General features: G+C 33.2%; 1 protein-coding gene across 2 annotated transcripts; it reads left to right on the top strand.

Annotated features, from left to right (window-relative positions):
- The first annotated feature begins 184 nt into the window (after positions 1 to 184).
- LOC106107669 lies at positions 185 to 2,014 on the top strand. 2 transcript variants are annotated; one of them, XM_013288647.1, is made up of 4 exons: positions 185 to 355; positions 509 to 636; positions 1,015 to 1,116; positions 1,190 to 2,014. In XM_013288647.1, exons 2-4 carry the CDS (start codon positions 592 to 594, stop codon positions 1,571 to 1,573), a joined length of 531 nt encoding a protein of 176 aa, XP_013144101.1. In that variant the 5' UTR covers positions 185 to 355; positions 509 to 591; the 3' UTR covers positions 1,574 to 2,014. The 2 variants fall into 2 exon arrangements, with proteins under 2 accessions (XP_013144101.1, XP_013144092.1); XM_013288638.1 differs by lacking the exon at positions 185 to 355 and having other exon boundaries at positions 390 to 636.
- The last annotated feature ends 24,117 nt before the right edge of the window (positions 2,015 to 26,131 follow it).

Below are 26,131 nucleotides of genomic sequence, written 5' to 3'. Positions count from 1 at the left end.
ATTCTAAAAAAAACAATTACTTGTAAATAAACCAAAATTGTTATTATTTTTTGTAGCTAAATCTGAACATTAAGCATTAATCTAACTAATTGAATTTCAGAAATATTATTTATTTTTATTGCTACGTTAATTTTTGAGTATAGCAACAATCATAATGGCGCCTTATTCAAATCGTGTACCAAAAGTGTATTACTATTTTTAATATGTATATCTTCGAATATTAAGGGAAATATCGCAATTCAGTACATTTCATAATGTATTTAAAAATAACTATGTGTATGGGTGTCAAGTACGCGATTTGCAAGCAGTTTTATCTGTAGCGAGAGAAAATCAATACTAATTTTTGACACTACTGGTAACTCCCTCTTTTTCTAGCTATTTGTGTTTCATGCTTACTTTAACAATTTGCTATTGTAAGTCATGGATTATAAATGATTACCTAAATGTAACGTCAAATAGCTGCTACTTTTAAAACAAGTGTAACAAAACATAAAAATGTCGCTTAAAGCTTACGAAGATGCGTGCACCAGGGCTGAATTGTTCGGGCAGCCTTTGCCTGATAGAGAAGAATTTTTGGAAAAACACAAATACATGGATGTTGTTGAATTCGAGGAAGTGGATATAAGAACAGCTGAGGTAAACAATTTTCATTACTTTTGATTAGAGTAAAAACAAATGTGGTAAATCCTTACTTAGCAAAATATGCGCAATGCGTAGAATTAAATGTGTTTGTTGTTTTACAGTTCTTTTTTCATTTGTTTTAATTATTTTTGCAGCTTTTAATAATTTTAAGTTAAACCAATACCAATTTTCAATTCCAATTTTAAGAAAATGACTTAATTTGTTGAAAGCTTGTTAACAAGTGCCACTAGATGGCAGTACTAGTTTCAAAATAGAACTAATTTTTATGGCAATTTATAGAAATCAGAAACTATTTGTTTTAGGACCTTAATATTTAAGTCAATGGATGAATATACTATTTTTAGGCTAACCTACTTGTATTTGTTATTGCAGAATACGGCAATGTTAGATGACGACCTGAAACACGCGAATAGTGGCTTAACCGAGTTGAATACGATTCTCTCCTCTACACAAACGAAATTAAATCGTCTAAAGGTATTATAATTTATATTATAGAAAAGTACAATTTAACATTTAAATTTATTATATAATTTCTTGTATTTTTCAGGGTGTTTGCGGTAGTTTAACGAATTTTTTTCGCGTCAAACTAACTTCAAAAGATAATCTATCTTATTCGAGTGAACCGAGTTACATCGGTCAAGTAAATTATTCAAATAATATCCCTAAAGATACGGACGGAATAAACACTGGTCTCGGTCCTGAAGATAGCGAATTTTCAAGAGTACCAAAAATAAAAGAACATGGCGCCGATATTAATTCAGCGATAGACGATTTGAAAACGATGAAGAAAATTGAGAAAACACCGATATTAAGGATCGATAAACAAGTGGACTCACAGAATTCTAAGTTAGATAACTTGATAATGCAAGCTGATAAAGCTCAGTCGTCACTACAACATCAGAATAAGCAAATGAGAAGTTTTCTACGATAACTTATTGCGATACAATGGTTCACATTTGGCCAGTACAGTTGGACAGTAACTGGAATAGAATTCAACTGGCATAATGTCGACACTAACTGGCGCCAGTGAGTCCATACAATCAATACATGGCTTGCATTACTGTCTCATACTAGCCAAGTGTGAACAATAAAACACAGTGGGTTTTTGCAGCCGAAACAACTAAACATATAGTCATCTCTATCACTCTCTTGGGAAAAAAAGAGATAACGTTATTGTTGTATTGTGGCAGTTGAAACTATCGTATAGTTGTATTCAATAGAAATGAGAAATATTAACAAACCTATTTATTTTACAGTAAAATCACAGAGTTAATAGAAATAGATATGTTTGTATGTTTAATGTAAACGCTAAAATCATCATCTCTCCTGCCTTATCCTACTCCCGTAGGGTCGGCGCACCGGGTTTTCGTCCTCCAAAGCACTCTATCATCCGTCATCTCAGCCATCACTCCCTTGATCATGTCTCCTTTCACGCAATACATCCATCTCTTTCTAGGTTTACCTCTACCGGTGTACCCCTTGACATTCATAACTAACGTCCGTTTTGTAAACGCTAAAATGTTCCAAAATAAATTCATAGACTTTAATCGATAGCATTAGTATAAAATGTGCAAATATTTCTTATTTCCATTGAATCCTACTATACGAGTATGACTTGAAAGTCTTCGTAAATTAAAAAAAAATGAATATGCTTTATTGATATTAATATAGACAGTTTATTGTAATATAAACTTTTATTAAAAATATAATAATGCCAAAGAAATACTTAAATTCAAAGAAGCTACGCATTGTTTATTTTAGTAAATATTTAAGAAAAAAAAAAAACTTTAAATTGATGCTATTATTCATAATTTCATATATCCTATACTAATTAAATATGCTTATAGGCTAGCTTTTATTCTTTATTTAAAAAAAATATGTCTAAATGCATTGTGATATCACTGGCTGTAATGCTATATTTTTAATTCTGTTATTTCAATGTTGAATGAAATTAAAAAAAATAAACATTTACTTCGTTTCATTACATCCAGCGTAAACAGTAACGTTAATGAAGGACGTCCAACAATAAGGAAACACATCTTCCTTGTCATTCCCCAAAGAGCTTCGACATTGAGTCAAGGTCAAACAAAAACTGTACCGTCTGAAGCATAACAACGTCTTATATAAATGTCTGATTATTGTACCATGACATTAGAGTGCAATCTAAACGTAACGATGCTCGTCGCTATCATTTGTCAACTGATAGTTGCTAGTATTGCAAGTCCATACCACAAGTATCCATTCGTGTTCCTACTAGATGTAGGCAATGAAGAACTAGCTAACACCAACACGGAACAGATACGACTATCGATACCTGGTGGGTCTCTAGCAGTGCGATATCCAGCGATATCTGACGAAGATCTGATAACGCACGTACGAGTGAGTAGTATCGATTTCGGATCCGATCTCAAAGCTAGTATTTTAGACGGTGGACCTGGGTATAAATACGTCGTTCTTGTATTCCTGGGTAATGTTGGTGTGACATGTGATGCGGTAATAACACTACAAACGCTACCCAATCAAGAAACTAGTAGTGAACCATCTATTGGTTGGAGTGTTAACTCAATGTCCCAGACATCCGATGATGTATCCCAGAGTGAAATTGATAATAGTATAGAAGCCATGAGCAATGACCCAGTAAAAAGCAAGAATGTAGATTTAGCACTGCAAAGTTCTAATGATAATTACGCTAAATTATCTAATGATGATGATGAAAATGATTCAAGTGAAATAAAAGATGAATTAGATGAAGATGATAAGAGACAGAATATCAAAGAACAAGATTCTTCTATTGTAGATGAAAGTAATGAAGAAACTGACGACAAAATTGAAGAACAGAACTCTTCAAATGATAGTGATGATGATGATGATGATGATGATGGTTATGATAATGATAATTATCATGCAGATAGATTCCAAGGTTACCAAAGTAAATATAAGAGTAATAAATTTACAAGTAAAAAAAATGATGGCTTATCAGACCAAGATGCTAGAATGTATATCCAAGACTCAATTTACGACTCACAAGGGCATAATTCCGCAGAAGATTCCGTGGAATTAGACCAAGTTTTCAATGATGAAGAAATACACAACGATTCTGATAAATACAAAGATTCTAATAATAATAATTTTGATTCAGAATACGGATCCGCAGTAGCGTGAAAATAACTGAAGTGTAAAATAACGTGAAAATACAGTTAAGTAGAATTAAATGTTGATATAGAAGTAAATTAATATGTTATTTAGATACCAAAAATTAAATTAAAGAAAATGTTACTTTAATAAATGTGTAAGGCGTACGAAATTTTAATTAAAAATGTAACCCCAAAATTTTGTTAAGGTTAAAACATTGGCGTTCATAATTTTATGATATCACTTATTTAATTCCTTTTTCTATTGTTACTTTGGCGACAACCACAACATATAGATTGATCAGGAATATAAAAACCTTTGTTATAACAAAAAAAATAGAACTATTCTCTTTACACATATGTATTAAAAAATAAGGGGATTGAAGGAGTCCTAAACCGGGATTTTATGTTCTTGGTTAAGCTATAAGTATTTTTTATGTAAGTTTTTGATTACTAAATATCTGGATATCTCAAAAAGATAAATTATCGGAATCATTTGAATTGAAAAACACAAGTAAATCGGTACATATCAAGTAAGAAAATTATTTTACTTACAAATTACGTCTTTCATTTACCTGTATCTGTGACCGACCCGTGACATTTTTCCTGCATAGATTATGTCGGCAAATTTCCATGTTGTTTTTTATGTAGGCGTACACGCGCCCGCCTCGAATAAATATGTCACCGACAAATCGTGTCTCGCCCGTTTATACTGTACCTATGCAAATTTTAAAACGAATTAATTCATTAAATGGCGTGTTATATATCTACACTATGCATGCGTGAATTAGCTGAAATTTTTTTTACCAATAACTAGCAACAGCTAGACGTAGTCACGAGCAACAGCTCGTCATTACGTCTGCGTGAAATTTAAAAATAATAAAAGCATAGCCTATTTTTGACCGACTTCCCAAAAGAAGGAGGTACTCAATTTGTCTGTATGTTTTTTTTGTATTTTTTTATGTGTGTTACGACATAACTTCACCGCTAGTAGACCCAAGCGGTCTGGTGGGTCCCATTTTTTTGGTCGATTTTTGGAGTCAAAGACTACGACGTAGTTAAATAGTTTAGCTTATACTCACTGATAACAAAGCTTTTTAATATCAAAGGAATTTTTGAAATTGGCCTGGTAGTTTTTGAGTTATTTAAATACATACAAAAATACAAATCTTTATAATATTAGTTTAGATAAAGTATAACTAACTTGTAACAATTGAACTAAAGTAACTTTATTTTCTGATATATAAGTGACACGTAACTTTATGAATTTGTATCGTATGTGTACACGATTTGCTGGTGACATAAAATCAATTTGAAAGTTCCACGTGTAATTTATCGTATCAAGGATGGATTTTACCCTATAATGATCATTTAACTTGTTTGTGAATACTTATAAATAACTTTAAGTCAGGCTCGTGTATTGGATACACGAGCTAGATAAGTTCTCTGAGATATTAATTTTATTTTTAAAAATCTCTATCGTTAAGTTGATAGTAATTTAAATAAATCTGACCATTCTGGAACGTTTAATTCGCTATCTTTATTGTATTTCAATGTATTTCTTACTTTAAAATTACTCATTTTAAATTTAACCGTCGAAAACACTCGAAAGTTTAAGGCACAATTCCATGAAACACGTATTTAAATTCTGTAACATCATTTATGTTAGAAAAAAATCTAGCTAATTCTATAGTTGATAGTTTATATACGACGGTAACAGTAGAAGTAGGAATGCTTAACGTTACAGATGAAAAAACAGAATTAAGTTGTAAGCAAAGAATAGAATTGTTTCTACAAACGATTCTCGTGAACATAGTTGTAACATTTCAAAGCGGCTTTATCGTTGCTTAGGCAATTTAATAATCCTCCAGTAATTTTGCTACAACAATGTATGTACTACAGTTATTGTACAAATTGTGAAATATTATAAGCGTTTCTAAAAGAAAGGGCTTAATTTCAAAAATTATTTTTTTTAAATATTAAAAATATCGGTGAAATATAATTTATAGTAGTGAAAACGCATCCTAAATAATGTATTTCGATCAAGAGACGAATTTAGTTAGTAAAATTCATTCGATCTAACGGTCGATAGAATTTCAAATTCGAACATTTCAGGCGAACGTTCTGAAACCCTGATTTCGAAAGGTCGCGAAACCGTTTTGTGATGAATTTTCCAGATTAAATCTGGATACATTTCATTCATATGTAACAATTGTTAGGGACGATAACGTGACTTAAAACATATTTAAATGATAGTGGAAAAATTGTAACTTTGGTACAAAAAAACCATCCAGCGTTAACTATATTCTGAAAAATAAATTTTGACCATAGAATACGATAGTTTCAGGTTTTAAACTAGTTTTTAGGTTTAAAACTGCCATGTAGAGTTTATGATGGTTTGAGACATCGCAAGAAACTTTGCGAACATAATTTTAAGAATGATAAAAAAAGACTTTTTTTTTGTAACATAAGGTGGCAAACGAGCAAGCGACCACCTAAATCCACCGAAATGGAAAGCGGCTGCTGCCCACGAACATCCGCAATTGCAGATGCGTTGCCTACCCTCATTTGACGGAGGAGAAGCACATAAAGAGGACAAATGTCCTGCTCCACCGTCAAATTCACTTTTCCTTCCCATCCTTTCCTTTTGAGAAAAGGGTGGAAAGGGAAAGGGACTAAAATTAGGCCTTCGGCACCACACTCATCAGATGAAACGCGAAATTGCTTCCATTATGCGTCTGTTTTCTGTGTGGTCGTGGTATTACATCGGGCGAGCCGGCCCGTTCTTGCGAAGATGTTAAAGCGGGCTCTACCGCTGTTATTAAGAACTAATTGAGAACCTCCTCTTTTTGGGAAGTCCCTAAAAATCAGTTGCAGAATAGCTGTCTATTTTTACTTAGAGCAAAAAACGAGATGACTGTAAGATCTACTTTTACTTCGTTTACTACATTATTCGTATGAAATGAATTAAACTGATTTAGTAAGCTTATACTTAACATGTAATGCCTATAAACGGTTTTATTCAATGTTCCCTGTTTATTTATTAATATTTCACAAAACACGCATTAAAAGGCGTCCCCTGCTTAGCATCCTCTGCATTAAACAAAATCCTTAATCTATTCTGATTTCTGACAGGCCACTGGCCATCGAATATTGAGCACAAAAACGGTCCAATTCGAATTACAAATGGCACATTCGAAAATAGAACGTCGCTGTCCCGGCCTAGAGATGAACCGTTATCGAATAAGTAGGGTCGCGATTACCGTATCGATTTATCGATTATTTAAAATTATAATTCATATTTCACTAGAAAATCTAGAAAAATAACAATGGATGGAGTATTTCTTTTTTTTTAAGATATTTTAACTCGGTTCATATATTTTAGTACAGTTAAAAGAATTGACGAGAGTGTTGAAATGTATAATTTATTTGTATATTTTTTACTGGGACATGTATAAAGAGAAATGTCTTTATTCTTTGAACATAAGTTGAAGTATTTTAAATATTTATATTTCGCAAGTGTCTTGGGTTGGTATGTTTAAAAATAAACGAAGAGAAACTCGAGCAAAGGTAAATCGGAAGGCTGCGGTTTACAAACATTGCGTTGTTCGGATGTTATAAATTGAAACGGTATGCCTCGCCTCCGCCTCGAATCCGCCTCGCCTTCGCCTCGTGTGGTAGACTGACTCATATGAGTACACTTCAAGACTTCATTTGAAAATATAAAAGGCCTGCATTGTGTGATAGCGCATTCGATTTTCTTCAATAAAGGCATAGAAGTGCAATTTATAAAACAATGTTCTTATTGTAAAGAAAAATATCGTGAGGAAACTCACAAATTAACTCGGATTAAGCCATTGTCTAAACCTCTAACTTAGTGTCGACTAGAGCTTTACCACTACCGGCTAATTAATATTCATTTACGTCTTAAAAAGCGTTTTAAAAAATGAATGTATTCAGCAGAACAGTATAAAAGAAATTAATATAAGTAAAACATTTTGTACATGATTGTACAGTCATTAATAGGGTCCTTGACATTTACCTCAGTGATTATTTCTGTTTGTGGACGATCCTCTTGAGTATTCGGTCTCTTGTAATTTAGTAAACAGCGTCTACATTTCTTCAATAGCTATGCTATTGCTATTGCGTGGCACTTATATTTGAATTCCCGTATAAAGGTTAATAAATAGAGTTGAATAAAAATATGGGATAGACAGGTCAAAAAAGGAACCTAATTAGATCCAAAATGTAGTATCTTATTCTAGTAATAAACAATAATCTTTATTTATTTTTTTACTTATATCTTACTTAATAATATAAATGTGAAAGCGTTTAGATTGATGGATGGATGTTGTAGCCTAAACTGATGAACGGATCTTGATGAAATTTGGCATAGACATATAGCAGTCTGGAAGAACACATAGGCTACTGACTTCTGTTTTTTAATTCCACGCGGGTGTCGCCGGTATGTATACTTGTAGTAGTATATTTTACTACTAATATTATAAATGCGAAAGTTTAGATGGATGGATGGATGGATGTTTATTAGCGTTTGTAGCCTAAAGGGCTCTCTATGATATTTGGCACAGGTTTAGAACATAGTCTGGGAGAACACATAGGCTACCTTTTATCCCGGGAATAATTACGGTTCCCGTGGGACTTATTAATTTAGTTTTTTAATGTTTACCCGATCATTCTGCAACGGTTCAATATATTTTATTGAAATTTTGCACAGATATAAACCAAAGTCCGGAGTACACATGGGATAAGCTTCATCCCCGAGAAATGTCCGGTTCCCGAGGTATACGTAACTTTTTGTAATTTATATAATTTGTATGTTTTCTAATACTCGACGAAGTCGCGGGCAACAGCTCGTAATACATAAATGCTAATTTGAAATTATTAAATAGACATTAATTACATAAACATTACATCAGCTGTTCAAAATTAATACATTTGTAGACCTTACCTGTCTATGCATTGCAACTAACAAATAACCCATCTTGAACTTGGCCTAATTTACGTATCTAGGTCGATATCAGGGGAGGAGACGAAGGGGAGGGGAGCTTTTAATTGCTTTTGGTAAGTAAACGATTGCGACAAGTATTAAGATTAGACGATAGAGGTCGCTTTAGTTGGATTTTAATTGGAGTTGTCGTATGCAATAATAAATTGAATTAATACTAGAGTCTTGTGTACAGCTATGTTCAAGAAAATGATTCAAATGAAAATTTACTTCTTCGTTGATGACGTCACTTTAAATTGGAACAGGGACCAAGGATTTAGTATGTTCTAGAAGTTAAATTTCATTTTATGTCTCAAAAACGACTGATGCTATTGCTTTTTCTCATTTACGATTCTAGTGTAGTTTTGTAAATCAATGTTGCTACCATTCTAATAATGTAAATGCGAAAGTTTGGATAGATGGATGTTTGTTACTATGTATCACCTAAACGGCTTCACGAATCTCGGTGAAAGGCACAGATGCAGAATTTTTTCTGAGAGAACGAATAGGCATAGTAAGTTTTTTAATTCCGCGCGGATAACGCCACCGGCAAAAGTTAGTTATTTAGAAAGATATAGTTACCTACATCTAAATACAAGCTGTATTATACTAAATAACTTAATTCCCAAGTTAAATCATAAAGTAACAAGAACAAAATTAATTGAATCCTTTATCTCATAGCAGTTTTCTTTTTACTTTTTGGGACATTCTTGTCTACTACACGGGGGAATAAAAGCTCGTATTTCTATAAATTTGTCCCGGTTCTGTTGGTAATTGAGGATAAGGAAGCGCACCAGTAGCAGGGTCAATTTGTTGCCACACGTAATTTACTGCGGCCCAGTTCTTGATAATATTTATGTCTGGCAACACAGGTTCCCAAGAGTATACCTCGTAAAATGCTACAAAATATTAAATATCACTAACTAAAATAATTTTGGTATACCTATAATTCTGACTTTTGATCACACACAAAGACGCAAGGATTTTCAGACAATTCTTGTCACCCTCGTTATATCAAGGTTCATACATTACCATCTTTCGAGTTTTGTTTTCTTCCATAAGTACTATCTTCTTTTTTTTATATCATGAGGTGGCAAACGAGCAACCGGCCACCTGAACTCGCCAAAATGGGGAAGCGACCGCTGCCCATGGACATCCGCAATTGCAGATGCGTTGCCTACCCTTCTCCGACAGAGGAGGAGACGCACATAAAGAGAACATTTCCCCTTCCTATGCATCTCCTCCACCGTCAAATCTACTTTCTCTTCCTATCCTGTCCTCATAAGAAAAGGATGGTATAGAGAAAGGGACTTAAATTAGGCCTCCGGCACCATACTCATCAGACGAAACACGGAGTTGCTTCCATTTCATGCCTGTCTTGTGTGTGGTCGTGGTATTACACCGGGCGTGCCGGCCCATTCGTGCTAAGATGTTAAAGCGGGCACTACCACTGTAAAAAAGTTAGTTCGGCGATCATTATGGCAACTTATACGAGCGCGGCACTGCAAAGCGTACGGGTATCTTCCCGAACCATTGGAGTAGGTTTTTGAGCCAGAATGTTCTTCTACGACCTACTTACACTTCGCTTTCCTTGACATACTATTTGTTTTGATAAATACGAAGTACACCCCTAGGTGTATATACTTACGATTATACTGTAACACTTCTGTCTTTTGCTTCATGCACTCTAGCACGTTTTGTGTACTTTAGATACATTTTTTCACTTCACTTTATATCTATATATTACTTTATATCTACTGATGTTTTTGTTCTTTATTTACGTTAAGGATAAAATTTATATGTTTATAAATAATCATGCGTCGGGGGTTTTCCAGTTGTATCCTGAGGTAAGACAGATCCAGGCTATAAGCGTCCGGTCGGCGTCTAATAAATCAAACGGGGTTTAAATTTTCAAGAACGAAAACGATCACTTCATTGATATCGCCGATAGTTTTCGTTAAAAAAAACATGCCGTTCGTACTTATTGTAATCCATATACATTATAAATGGATTGATGCTTTTTATTACATATCTCTAAAATTGCTTAACAGATCTTGAGTTTTTGCTTAGACGTAGAATATAGTATGGAAGAAAACAAAACACTTTAAAAGTTTAAATGGGTAACCGTAGATAATTATTGTTTATTTACGAGTTTTTTTTTTACTTTAATAGCTTGTGCTGTAATATATTTATTGTCAAACTATATTATTGAATGTTATTATTTCTAATGATAATTATTTTTTCGTTTTTCCCTTGCCTCTGACGCATAATTTCACTTATTCTTTTCACAAATGCTAAGGAATAGATGTTTCGCATAGAAACCGTATTGTTTATTCACATTTAAAATTCTTTTGTTCTATTTTTGTGATATAGTTTTAAATTATCTGCATCCGCTTCCATCGGCTGGTTGTTGTAAATTATCAAAACATATCAAACAACTTATCATACGGTTCATTACACATTCCCGCTGTTACTCATTATCGTTCATCTTTGAATGATACTCGACGTTCCATTTTTAAACTGAAACCATAGAGTGAGCGAATTTTATCGCGCGATTTTGAACGCGTCCATGGTTTTTATCTGCAAAGCTTAAACAATTTAAGGACTTGATGTTAAAAAAATATTTATTTTTTATTTAAAATCTGTAAGATTTTTCTAAGTTTACATTTTTAATGAAAAATAACGTTTTGGGGGTAAACAATGTCATTAAGTATTGATTGAATGTTTTCAAACTTACGATGTTTTTTTGGTTTTAAATCACATTTACTTCAAATGTATAATTCCACCCGTTCACAAAAGTCAGTAGTAATAAATTCAAATGCATCTCCAAACACTAAACGGTCGACCTCGTTTATCCCGCGTTTAATCCATCTGTCAGTTCAACAGACGCGGTCAATGAGCAAACGCTGACTCAGCGGTTATGACCCAACATTAATGACTTATGACATGGTTAATTGTTCTTAAATGATTTGGAGCAACATAGTCTAACGATTTTATTACTAATACTAGAGTCTTATATCTTATCCTTTTTAATTGTTTATGGTCAAAGACATTGAAATAACAATATCTTTTAATCTATTGCTTATGATAAGAAGATTTGTTGGAATCCAGCTTTGTTTTTTTACATATATTACATACATTGTGACAATATGTGCGGTAAGTATATTTCTAACCTCAAAAGTTTTTATCCTTGCCAATTTAAATTAAACCTTCGATATAATCAATCGAGGTAGTAACATCTAAGGATACGTTTCAGTATCACGCAGAATCTTAGAAAATATCGAAGCGCAGAACACGACATTTCGCAATTTGCCGCACAGATAAATAATTACGTCATTTTAATTATTGTAAATTAAAAGAGCTGTGACCCGGGAAGGAGTTAATTTATACTCTAGAAAAAACCATAGAGAACCGCCACTAATTAGACAAGATGGCGGTCTTAGTCAAAATAGCGGCAGCGTTATAATTTTTTTTGTAGAAGATGCAATTTTTTCTCCAAATTACCACATATTGTAAAAATATTAAGACATTTCCTTGTGTTTCATATTTAGTACATCTGTCAAGTTATCAAGGTAGACTCGTAACATGGAATAATCAGTGCTCCGCTGTTGTCAACTACTGCCAGGTAAAAATATCACATTTCAGTAGTTTAATAATTTGCGTCAATAAATAATAATAATGTTCTCAAAAGTAACCTATAAAGTCAAAAGACTTTTGTTTTGTTGTTTAAAAGTCGGAAACCTTTGCAAAGTTGACATTCATATTTAAATTTAATTCCCAAATAAAATTTTCTTGCTAAAACGTTGGTAAAAATTTTGTAAAAATGCATTTTAGCTTAAACTTTTGATATCTGTAATATTAATAAGCGGCAGTCATCATCATCATCATCACCAGCTCACTATACGTCCCCATCGAGGGGCTCGGAGCCTACCCTAATAAGGGATAACTGGGCCATAATCAACCACGCTGGCCAAGTGCGGGTTGGTTGACTTCACACATATCTTTTGCGGCAGTCAACCGGTTAAAACATGTTTAACTAAATAGTGTACAGAAATTAATCAAATGAAGTTAAAACATTCGCACGAGTCTAGATATTGTTATTGTAGTTTTTATTTAGTCCGCATAGTTTGCGTATTTCGTACGTGATTTATTTTAAAGCTCATTGACATTTGAAATGTACTGAAAATTTATGAAAGGGGAAGTTATAAATTTTATTTAACAGTTTTGTATAGATTTGTATCTTCAGTCAAAACATAAATATTTCCTTGACATTTTGTACCGTACATTATACAAGCTCAGGAAACTCCGCAGGTAGATGTGGAAAATAAATAAAGTTGAAAAAACGACGACACCAAAAAAGGTTAAAAAGATCTCTTTCGTAGTTAACTGTAATGATAGTTTTTATTCTATACAATGGTTCTTATCTTTTCTTTTTTAATTGGTCCATTGTTTGAACAAATTATGAACCGCTGTCAATCATGTTGATAAAATAAAATCTTGACAGTTGTTACAAAGAATACATGCCAGTATTTTCCAGGTTGTAATTTCAGGAGTACTTAATGTCAGTTCATTTATTTAAAACTTTTTTGATAATAATGCTAAACGGCAGCAATATTTGTTGCACGAATGGGTTGACTCGCTCGATGTCATACCAAAATCACACAAGACAGGCGTAAAGTGGACACAATTCCGCGTTTTGCTTGAGGAGATTAAGCGACAGAGGATAAATGTTAGTCCGCTTTTTATATCCAACGTTTTCTTATAAGGAGAGGTTAGGAAAGGAGATATACGGATTAGATTCAAAGAAAAAGGAAATATCTCGTTCTATGCGCTCTCCTTTCCCTCGATTAAAGGTTCATCTATGAGAATGTCTATTGGCTTATGGGTTATTGGTATAGCGAGTTAAGGCGGTTGATTGCATGTACCACCTTGTATAAAAAAATCCAACAATACATTCCTGGTCATGTTGATTAATGGTTATAAATATAGCTTGAAATAATATTTCCATTTTTATAATGAAAGTCGACAATGATTTATCTGTTACCATTTGTGATTGCGTCCAATACAGCTTATCTGATGGTGTTCAGCCGTCAACCGGCAGCTTAATAACTCTTAAAATGGTCCTTACATCTTCCTGAGATGTGATGCGATTTTTTTCTGTGTATTCATTTATTTCTTTTATTCTTGTAATTTTAAAAAAGTTCAAAGGTCGTATAAAAAGGTCCGTTTGCTTGGCTTTTTCCATCTTCACCGGTACATCGGTTAATTAAATAACTAGTGAACCGTATCTTGCCTTGATTTTTTATTGTCGATTCTCTTCCTCAATTGTCACGATAAACGGTCTTTGTTCCATCAGCTTTTATTACTTGGTAAAAGATTGATATCTTCTGGTAACAGGATTCACGGTGTCATTACTTTTGGACGCCGTTTTCCTTTACATTTAGGGTTTTACCATGAAAAAAACTTAGAAAGGGTCTTGAATACAATTTGTTTAAACATTAACCCCTTTTATACCGTGACTTGTACGCGCATTTTTAACAAATCATAGCTCTTGAAATATGATTATGCGTAGACTTGCGAACTATGTTTTAACTAACTATAAGCTAATCAGTGGTAATTTATATTTGTTAGCAGCTTTTAAAATATGCATTAAAATTGCTCTTTTACAGGTAAATAATTTCCATATAAGTACTTAGTGACGTTATTTCGTTACAAAGTAATCAAGGAAGATACCATAATTCGTATCGAATTACAGAGCATTTTCGAGTAAAATTGCCTGATGAAGTTATTAGTGTGAATTACATAATTGCGAGCTGCCCTTCCGAGTCCGTAAGTAATGTTTTCCATAGTTTAATTACTTGTATTTAAACTTCTGTACATTTGCAAAATTGTGTATACATTTGTGACGCTCTGTTGCCCTTAGAGCCTCGTCTTCAGTATTAAAATGTAATATATCTAAACATATTGATGTCTACGTAATTTCAATAAAAGGGGGATGACAATATGTTTCTAAACATATATTTCGGCAACGAACTCACAGTAAATAAATAAGTCTTGCGTCGCTGCGGAGCGTTTATGCGATGCGTTGGCGCGCTGCATTTCCTGACCCGGTTTCAAATCGGGCGCGTCTTGTTTACGTATAGTATTACATGACAATGAACCAATCCGACATTGACAGTTGGTACATTGATACAGTACAAAGAGTCGTTAATTCATCACTAAGGCAATTCTTAATGTAGAAATAACTTACGGGTTGCTTATTTAACCATAATCTCTAAGTGGCTGAGGCAATGATTTTGCTTTGTATGTGTAAAATATGAGGCGTCTATCGGCGGCTTCATCTGCATGAAATTATTAAAAACTTTATCTTATTGTCCACTGTTAAAATTACCGTTATTATAACAACCTTGCTTCCTTAATGTTGGCAGCTTGTAGTTTATGGTCCCTTACCCTTATGGAGTTTTATTCCTATATATTTACCACCTAAGCTTAATGGTGTGAAAATATATAGCCTAAAGCGTGTCGTATGTGTACTGTTTTTTATTAAAGAAAGAATTATTCAAAAATATGCTGTCATTGCCGACTTCTTAGGCAACAAAGAAGTGTGTGTTTACGCTTTATTATAATAGTATAGATGTATAGTTTAGGATTTAATTAACATATTAACATTTTCCATTCGGTATATAATCGTGTTACAGATCTCCTCAAGGCGATGTTACCCAATGCAGTATTTGTAGGGCGTTCGACCTCAATGCATCCTAAGTATACCAATCCAATACAAGATGGTTTCTATTTTTAGAATTCGTCAAGTGTGATGATATAGGTCGCTTATGTTTTAAACAGGGTTTACATAACAGTAATGTTTTACATAAAATTAGAAGTAAAAAAGCTTTAAGAGATAGTAACAAGTATCTAATGACCGCACCGCAAGTGATTATTTTTTAAAGCATGTAATTGTTATGAACAAAACCCATTTGACTATGCCTACCTCAAATGTACAGACATTTTTCTCATCCTCATCATTCATGTCTAAAGGTTTTTTGAGAATTTTCTTTTAATTAGAACACCCTGTGAAGTTAAAGATGCGGTTTAACTTATCTAAACGATTAATTGCTTCTGTTGTACATCTCACTATTTCCGCGTTACAACGAAAAGAGGCAATGTACGATGTTAAATTCCACTCACGTGTAATGTACGATTCAACAAATTCAGCCTCGGCGCGGACACGCGACCAGCGATCACTCCTAGATTCAGTGTTTGTGTACAGACGAGCGCAGAATATAGAATGGACTTATTTGTTATTGTTTTGTTGTTGAGAAACGTAAAAAAACATTTATCAAAAAATGACTGTGTTTGTAATTTTTTACTCTTAAATTTACTATTTATTAATATTACGATAATAAGCACCTTGATGTGGTTGATACATACTTCTTATAATAAGTGCGAAAGTTTGGATGGTGAAATTTGGCACATATAGAACATAGTCCGGAAGAACACATGGGCTAGTTATAGAGTTTTTATCTGCGCGAACGGAGTCGCGTGTGAAATCTAGTTTGATACTAAATTAACACATAAAAAAGTTAACTTGACAATTTTTAAATATAATTGAACCGACCGCTTATTACAGTAAAGTTACGTAAATATGCAGGAAAAATAATGACCCAAAAGAATTATGTATTTTTAAAGAAATTTCTATTCAAATGTAAGAGATAAATAAAGATCATATTTCTCTTTCAAATATGTATCGTTACGATTTGTGTGCTCGACTGTACTTGTATACTTAAAGGTGCAGTGACATCGCGATTAGTAAAATAATGTCAATGCTGTATAGTTTGTGGGAGACTTATGCGTACTCTGACGTCCTAAATCTATTGTTGGATGAAACCCGTGTTTACTCACACAAGGCTGCGTTTGCACATCATAATAAAAGCTACGCATTAAATCTCGGTAATGAAAAAAAATGTATGGTAATCTTTCTATTTAAAATTCATATATCAGAAACAGATTCGTTTTAGGTAACGCATTGCCTTCATTGTATTAAATGTCCTTTTAACAAAAGTTCCTTCGAGCCTAAATGAGAAGCTGTTTAGTTCGTAATTTTATGTCAATTACTAGAGCTTTTAATTATAGTAATAAAAAGCTTTTGTTTGCGAACTTTTTGTGAGCTTTTTTAGATACTTTTCCCTTGTCTGTTTTACTGTGTCATATTTTTTTTTAATATCATTTTTATCTACGTATTTGCGGTGTATACTAATTTATTTACACACTGTGAGTAAAAAGTTCTACATGGGGAAATATTAACTCCTACACATTTTTCAAATTTAAGCGGAGTCCGGGCATCAAACTCTGGTGCTCTATGGTGTAGGGCGAGCGCCCCGATAATGACCCATCGTTACTTTGACGTCAATTCACAATGTATTATAACAAATTATTAAAATGTTCATATATTTATACCTATATCGTACGCTGTTATATTTTACTTCGCTTGAAAACACATAAATAGGATATTTATGTTAATATACAATGATTTTCAGTAAACGGTGATTTAGTTATTTTTACACCAGATAAGAAATAACTAATAAGAGCGCATTGATATAGGAAAATACTAAAGGACTAGCTGTTCCCGTGCGACTTCATCCGCATAAAATTATGAAACAATTATTATTTGTTTACATGTGTCAAATCAATTACAAATGACATGACATGATGACAACCTTGCTTTCTTAATGTTGGCAGCAACTTATGGTCTCTTTCCCTCATTAGGGTTTTTATCTAAAATATTTACCCCCTAAGTATAATGGTGTTAAAATATATACTCTAAAGCGTGACGTAAGTGTAGGGCTTTTTATTAAAAAAAGAATTATTCAAAAATATGCTGTAATTGCTGCCATCTTAGGCAACAAAGAAGTGTGTGTTTACGCTTTATTATAATACGAGCTGTTGCCCGCAACTTCGTCCGCGTAGTATTAGAAAACATACGAACTATATAAATTACAAATAGCTACGTATCCCACGGGAACCCAACATTTCTCGAGGATGAAGCTCATCCCATGTGTACTCCAGACTTCGTTTCATATCTGTGCCAAATTTCAATAAGATATGTTGAACCGTTGCAGAATGATCGAGTAAACATTAAAAAACTAAATTAACGAATCCCACGGGAACCGTAACTATTCCAGGAATAAAACGTAGTCTATGTGTTCTTCCAGACTATGCTCTAAACCTGTGCCAAATTTCATGGCGTTCAGCCGTTTAGGCTACAAACGCTAACAAACATCCATCCATCCATCCATCTAAACTTTCGCATTTATAATATTAGTAAGATAGTATAGATATACTAATAAAGGACAATTTTACTTACACAAAATTGTTTTCATATTAGTTACTGAAAATATTCTGCATGCTCGACAATTAAATTCACTTCGATAATCGAGTCATATTTTGATTTACGAACGTTTATAAATTGATATTAAGTCGATAAAACGGCCATTCCAAAACCGATACTGTGACCCCGAAAGCTTGAGTGCTTTGATTCTGTCGAATACTCTTGCACAATTCTGTACCGGATACATTATCGATGTTTTGTGAAATTTAGAAGGACGGATATCAAAATCTTAATTTACGATATTTAACGTCTATATCTATACTAATATTATAAACATTTGTATTTTTGTTTGTATTGAAATAACTCAAAACTATTGACAGATTTTAAAAATTCCTTCATCGTTAGAAGGGTAATTTATCTGTTTGTAACATACGCTTTATCCTTTTTTATTTCACGCAAGCGAAGTTGCGAGCAACAGCTATATTAAAGAAAGGTGTACAAATTAAAAACCGTTGACCTACATGACTCCTGTACCGTTTTATATTCCAAAATGCAGACAAAACAATGGGCTATAAAATGTATGTAAAACAAACAAAGAACTATTGTAAAACTGTTTAACTCAAAGTTCTCGATACAAGAGAAGTTATCTTCAAGATGGTGGAGGGAGATAATCTATTCTACAATAGAAGGGTCCTAAAAATAAAGTGCTTTAAAACATATTTGAGCTTTGTATATTTAAAATAATTGGGAACTTTTTGTCGCTTGCACAACTAGCATTTTTAAAAATAAAACGCGACCGTTTTCGCGCCAAAATGTTTACTTTATGGCGATATTTGTTTCTAAATAATACAGCAGTTCCCGTAGACAATATGACTATCAATTAGCGATATCGCTAGTTGAATCGAAAGACACTTTGTATTGTTAGATTACTCTCTAGGTTTCATGACTAGCAATATTTTAGTTACGTACTTAGGTTACTTAAGAGTATTGAAAGGAGCGACTTCCAGGAACAATTCCAATGTAAGGAAAATGTAAATAAAGAACAAAGTGTGACAGAAAGTTTGTTTTTTTAGGATAAATTACTGGTTAAAAAGAGTCCTTGTGTCTTTATTTAAATGAGACGAAAGTGTATTCAGCTGTTTGACGTCGCCCACGGCCATGGTCGATACCAATCATAAAATTCAAACACACCAAATGGTTTACAATTTTTTTATGTATTTCGTTTTGTTTGATCGACTTGTATATTGTCTAGTGATGAGCGATAAGGTTTACGTTCTGCTTATTACTTTAGAAGACGATAAATAATGATTTTATATGTTAAATAAGATCGAGACAGTTGGTCTGTTCCGTTGATACTTCCAACAAACGTCCATCCATCCATCTAAACTTTCGAAATTATAATAAGACTAAAAAGTAAAATTAGAAGATAATTCTTGCGTTTCTTTCTTTGTGGCGTTCGATAGACATGTCGAAACGTCTCGAAATTTTCTTTCCAATCATACCTAGGGGTTTATCACGAATAATCGTGAAAATGTTTTCTTAACCTCTTAGATAAAATTTGTGCAGCGCCCCCTTCCAAGTACACCAACAAGCTCAGAGAAATTGATGATGAAGTTTCGAATACGTTCCCGCAATTGTTACGAAAATATACGCGATAGACCCTGATGACAATGACACTATAAACCATTTTTTCCTGTGAAAAATTTATATTCTCCGCATTCATGTCGTATAATATCTTGTCTGCTATACAATAGACATAATTATTACCTAATGTTATGCATAAATGCACGAGGAATGCTAAATAGGTAAAGATACTTACATAATAAGAATTCACGTGATCACAGAGAAAAAACTGCATTTTCCGTGAGATGATTGTATGAAAGACGTTGTGACTTGTGTAATTGTTCGATTGATGGATCTCTTGTGTAATTAGGCATTAACCACGTGACTATTGTATGCCTGATTATAACTCCGAGTGATCAATTTCTTTGTCAAGGTTAAAATGTTAATTCTCGTACACATTTGTTAATGTTTTATGCAATTCTATGTAACAAAGCATCTATGGAATGTGTTAAAAGGGATATGCTTAAGAAGGTGAATTCAGATTTGACGGCTGATAGAGATGTAGGGAAAAGCACCGCATATGCCGACCATTTGAAACTAGCTGATCCTGTGCGGCTTCATCCGCATGAAATTATAATAACTTTATTTTATTGTTTAAATTTTTTAAATTCCCAATTGCAAAATTACCGTTACCATTATAACCTTGCTTCCTTAATGTTGGTAGCTTGTAGTTGATGGTCCCTTTTCAACATGGAGGTTTTTTTCAATTTTATTTTAATAAAGTTTAATAGCGTGAAAATATTTAGCCTAAAACGTGTCGTTAGTGTGAGACTTTTTTACATTAAAGGAGGAATTATTTAAAAATACGCTGTGAGTTACTGACATCCTACGCCACAAAGTAGTCTGTGTTTACGCAAAATTATGTTAGAATAGATAGACAAGGGAAAGTTTATGATAATGGTGCTTAACGAATAAGTAAATCTCTTAATAAAAATGTATACGTGCAGTTTGAAGTGATTTTAATGTATTAGTTATTTATTATGTGACTACGTTGCAATACGATGGCACATTTGAAAGCTTGCCAGGTGTGTCGCTCCGGTCTGGGGTATCATTCCCCACTGAAGATGTGAATGAATGTAATTTATATGAACAACTATATAAATGTCGACAAGACGTAAATATTGGTAGACTGTGTAAATGATTTTACGATTGCTACGTTGAATGAGTTGTTATAGTGAACAATTAAATGAGAATTATTTTAGTTTCCCCTCATTTTCCTTGTTTATACTTGTGTAGTTCTATGAAAACGTTTATGTCGCTGGAATTTCAGCGTTTAAATCGTTTTCAACCCTTCCACTTTCTTTAAAGAAAACTGAAATATAAATCTGTTTTTTATGAGATTTGCAACAACCTAAATTCATAGACATAACAGGTTTTCTTAAGTAAAATTAACGATTAATCATTTACAAATTACACATTTATTTTGTTAGTTGTTGCCTAGGATTTACAACCCCTGATTGGATTGTATGTGATTTTTTTTAATACAAGATTTTATCTGTAAAAATTACCATAGTTACTTTTTCTTAATTGAGCCCTTCGATAACATCTAGGTATTTGAAGCGTTTAAATTCAAATCTTGAGTAAGAAATCATCATCCTATCCCTGGCTTTATCTTACCCGTTTTAAAGATGTTTTGGCTTCATTTTAATTAATATTTCTCAAGTATGAAATATACGAATTTATTTCGCAAATTGCAGCATTAAGGTGTCGATTATTTCTCGTTCTATTGATCATCTTTATTTAAAGCCACAGCTATTATTGACTTGAATGAATTATGTGCAAACGTGGATGTTATACCAACATACGCTATACAATTGGCAACACTGATGATTTACAACTCAAAGCGTGATTCAAGTCTTGCGACTTATGTTTCACGTGTTTTTATGCGATAGCCTTTAGCTATTTCAGGGCAGTTGTGAAACAAAATTAAAAGTCTTACAGCCAAAAATTTAAACGAAACACTTGGCTTCGGAAGCTCCGCTTACAATCTGATAGACGAAAAAATTTAAAAGGAATTTTGACTGTATGTATGGCCTTATCATTTAAGACGCTGTTATGTTAAAATTATGTTTCAATATTCGGCATTTATTTTTTTGTTGGATGTACTCGTAGCATTCCCTTATTCTTTAAACAGTAGTGATTAATATCTCTTAACAGAGCGTAGAATCATGGTGAGGCGTTGATTTATTCGTCGTAAAAAAGGTATGTATTTCTATAGACGTTTTTGCATTAGAAGCCCATGGTAATCATTTTACAATAAATTCCATCTGGCCTTACTTTACAGGGCCGTCTTAACTATATGAGCGCCCAGGAACGAATATAGTCTAGAGTCAGAGTATTCCAGACTTTTTTAGACTCCCATTACATTTTTATGGGAGTTCTTTGAAACACAGATATAAAACATTTTAAGGATTTATCAATTTCTTGTTTAAGGGCTTATTTCAGTGTTGGATAAAGTTTTCATGAACCCCTATTGACAACTCCTAGGCTCCCAAATTTGTTACCAGCTATTGTGGACCTCTGCTGAGAATCTGTACATTTGCAGGCGCACCCCAAGGCCCGTCGTACAAGCGAGGTCCACCAATGAACACCGGGTTTAATACGACCTTGTTCATACAACGGTTTCTTAGACTTCGCCCACTAGATTTACAATCACGTGACTGATTACTCATGCTCCTTGTTAACTAGAATACTAAAATCGCTTTGTCGATGGCTTGTTGTTTACATGCGACATTCCCGATCAAATGGTCGCTGTATCGATGTCTGCGTGAATAGAGATCGTTTTAACAAAGGCCATTATTGGTAAACATCACTGCGTCAGTTCACTGCTTTACAGAAGTCGATGTTAACGGTTACTGCGTATTGAGGAATGGAAAATTTTCATGCTTGTAGGAATTTGCGAATATTAACATAATAAGAGGAATTAACAAACGATATGTTCTAATCATTCCGTTAAATTATTTACGAATTTAAATTCATCGAGTTATAACTTAAGTAGCTTTCGTGCGCGACACCTTACGCGTGGAATTAAAAAGAAAAACAGAAAAGTAAGAAGCCTATATATTCTTAAGAACTGTGCGCTATATCTATGCCATATTTGAGATCCGTTCAGTCGTTTAGGCAGCTAACTCTAACAAACACCAATTTCGCCATTTATTTATATTATTACTAAAATATCACACGAGTTTTGATACATCTAGGAAACTGCACCATACATTGTTTTACACACCAAACTATTATAACTACAATAAGGTATTATATTCAAATTTATCCTTTCTAACATTAAACATGTAAACCATTAAACTGACGTCATCACTTAAAAACAAAACATTTCACCAATTGCAAGTTACATTGTAAGTGATAATAAATTCCTTAAATCCTGTTAAACACATTTGAGTGGGAATACTATAAAGCTTTTAACACACAGAATAGCGTTAAGCGTTAAAACCTCCAGGAATTAATACCGCGTTAGTGTAACAATTGTACGAAGTGACAATTTTAATTCTTACTAATATAATAAATGTGAAAGTTTAGATGGATGGATAGATATTAGAGTTTGTAGTCTAAAAGACTGTATGGATCTTGATGAAATTTGGTATAGACGTAGAGGATAGCCTGGAAGAACAGATAGTTACTAGATTTAGTTTCTTTTTAATTCCACGCGGTTGGAGTTACGGGCGAAAGCTAGTTGTTAATGATAAGCCCGATGGTCAACATTAAGTTTTAACAGTACAGTTTTAAATTATGACTTTTTGATTCGATCGTTAATTAAACGGCACAGTTCCTAATTTAATCTGAATACACAAGTTTTTGTCTAAGTGTAAAATTAGAACTGGTCACGAGGAATAGGTTTACTCGGTTTTCGACAACTGCAGTTTAAATACATAATATTATCGCCTTAGCTCCGCTTCTTCTTACTATGTGGCATTTTGAAAATAATCTCTAGTATGTAAATGCTAAAATAGTAATCGTAAACGATGAGCGAAGGTCGTCATTTCTCGGCTAATAAAGCGAACTAGACGTTAGGGCTCCGTCCAAATATTACACTTTTTAATAGAGCGTATCCGATTTTGAGGTTATGCCAACTGGCCATCCAGAAGTCAGTATAGACTGTTTTGAAAATGCGATTATAAGTAAAAAAAGAAAAAGATTGGTAATTTTTATAATTAAAAAGTTAAGCACAAGAATGAAATCACAAATCTTAAGACTTGCACAAAAATTATCGAAATTATCGTCCAAAAAGCGTATTTAAAACATTTACTCTACAAACACTAAGTATAAGATTCCTAATATCTATCTAACTTTGAATGCAATCACTTTAAAATGTCTATTTTCTTCGGTATATAAATTACTTTAATAGAGAAAAGATAAATCTCTCAAACGGCACGACACGTGTACGTAATCACGAAAGCCGAAGCTTTACCGCTTCATATATTTTCCTTTTATATTACAACTTAAAGCTTATGTACTGCGAGATTGAATTGATAGTATTTCCACGTGCCTTAACATCGTATACATAACTATTTTGTGTATGTAGAATGGTGTCTATTTAAATATATGTATCCGAATTTACATAACGCAGGTTGCCTTCCCATTTGGGATCAATAAATTATTATTGTATTGTATTATACAAAAAAATATTAAGTACTTTTTATAGTGTCAATTGTTTAGCTGTTTATAAATAATTAAATACAAAACTTATATATGGATATTGCAATCGTTTTTGACAGAGCGAGTGACTCTAACCAATGAATGAACAGGTTATTGGTCTTCAGAACAAGAGGAAAAAGAAGCCTTGATGTCAAACACAATATAAAGTAGAACCTCGATAAGTTAAAGTCCAGGGGAAAAACAAAATAGTTTCAGTAATAGAGGTTTTAAGTTATCAAGGGTCTATGTTGTAGAGGTTTTGGGCTCTGATGGGAAGGGAACATATTTTTTGAAGTTATAGAGGTTTTAAGTTACCGAGGTTTGAATTATTGAGGTTCTATAATAATTATAATTATTGCCACAACCGCACATCTTGTAGACGTTTTTGAATTCATTTTTCGTTTTATTATAGTTTTAATTCATAAAATTATAATACAACAAGATACATCATTTGTTCCGAAACACGCGAAAGTACACGTGATACCAAAGTGTAGGTTTAATCGTAAAATAATTATTGTTATACAAATGTTCTAAGGATGACGAAAACTCATTATTCTTAAACGCGGCAGTCAGATATGTGAAGTTATTGATTTACAAAGATGACTGTCCTAAAACTGTCTAACCCTTTTGTTCCCTTTCAATAACTACTACAATGTTGTAATTTTAGTGAAAAATCACGTTTAAACTTTTAGTTACATAGAAAACTAGCTGTTGGTAGGAACTTCGCCCGCGTAAAGAAAAAAAATAAAACATGTCATATGTGACTCAGTGATAACGTAGCTTTTTAATGGTGAAAGAATTTTTGTAATCGGCCTAGTAGTTTTTGAGTTATTTCAATACATATTAAAATCCAAAATACATATCTTTCCTCTTTATAATATTTGTATAGATATAGATAGAAAGTAAACGAAGTCGTAAACAATAATTAATTTCTGATGGAAATACAATGTGATTGAGTGATAAGGGCGATAGCATCGAAGTATAAAATTAATCAATATAACCATAAAATGCGTGTATGTTTGCGGCCGCGCCCAACACGGGTGTAATGAGAGTGTCAACCGATAGCGGATCTTTCCACAGCAATTGCAGTTAGACGGTCGTTGCTCCTCTAGTTTAGTACAGTTGCATTCAAACTTTATCGCCGCTCCCTATTCCTCACAGGGCAAAATTTAATTTTTTATTCCGAATCCAAACAGGATTGATATAGTGAGAAACGTGAAATCTTCCTGGAGGATTGGCAAAGACATGTTCTCGCAAGCATGAGCCGCTATAAAGTGGGAATTTTATAATACGTGGAGGACTAGGTGATAGTTTATTAGAGAGACACAGAGTAAGTAAATGACAGAGAGGATGTGTTTTAAAAAAAAAGAGGTTGATTTATAAAGTGGAATTGTCGCTGTTTGAAAGAGCACTTCAGATTATAGGTATGGTTTGTGAATTCCGCTAAAGAGATTATTTACATTTACAAAATTTATTATGATTTAAGCTGTTTTAATATAGAGACAGCAACCATGGTAGTATACTCCTGCAGCTTAACAAAATCATTCATCTTCTCTACAACTTTATGTACACACAACAAAAAATTGCATTGTATTCTCTACCACAAGCTGATCTGTGTTGAATTATTGGCTGCATATTTCTGTGTGTTCCAAGTGAAAAATATTCCAAGTGTACACCTTCAAGTGACTATTCAGTTTTATGTTACACAAGCATCGTCAGGAAATGGGGCACGTGTAGTGGGAATGGTTCTATTTT

Source organism: Papilio polytes, unplaced genomic scaffold (assembly GCF_000836215.1).
Source record: "Papilio polytes unplaced genomic scaffold, Ppol_1.0 DF824269.1, whole genome shotgun sequence".
Taxonomy (NCBI): Eukaryota; Metazoa; Arthropoda; class Insecta; order Lepidoptera; family Papilionidae; genus Papilio; species Papilio polytes.
This window is presented reverse-complemented; position numbering and strand designations above follow the sequence as displayed.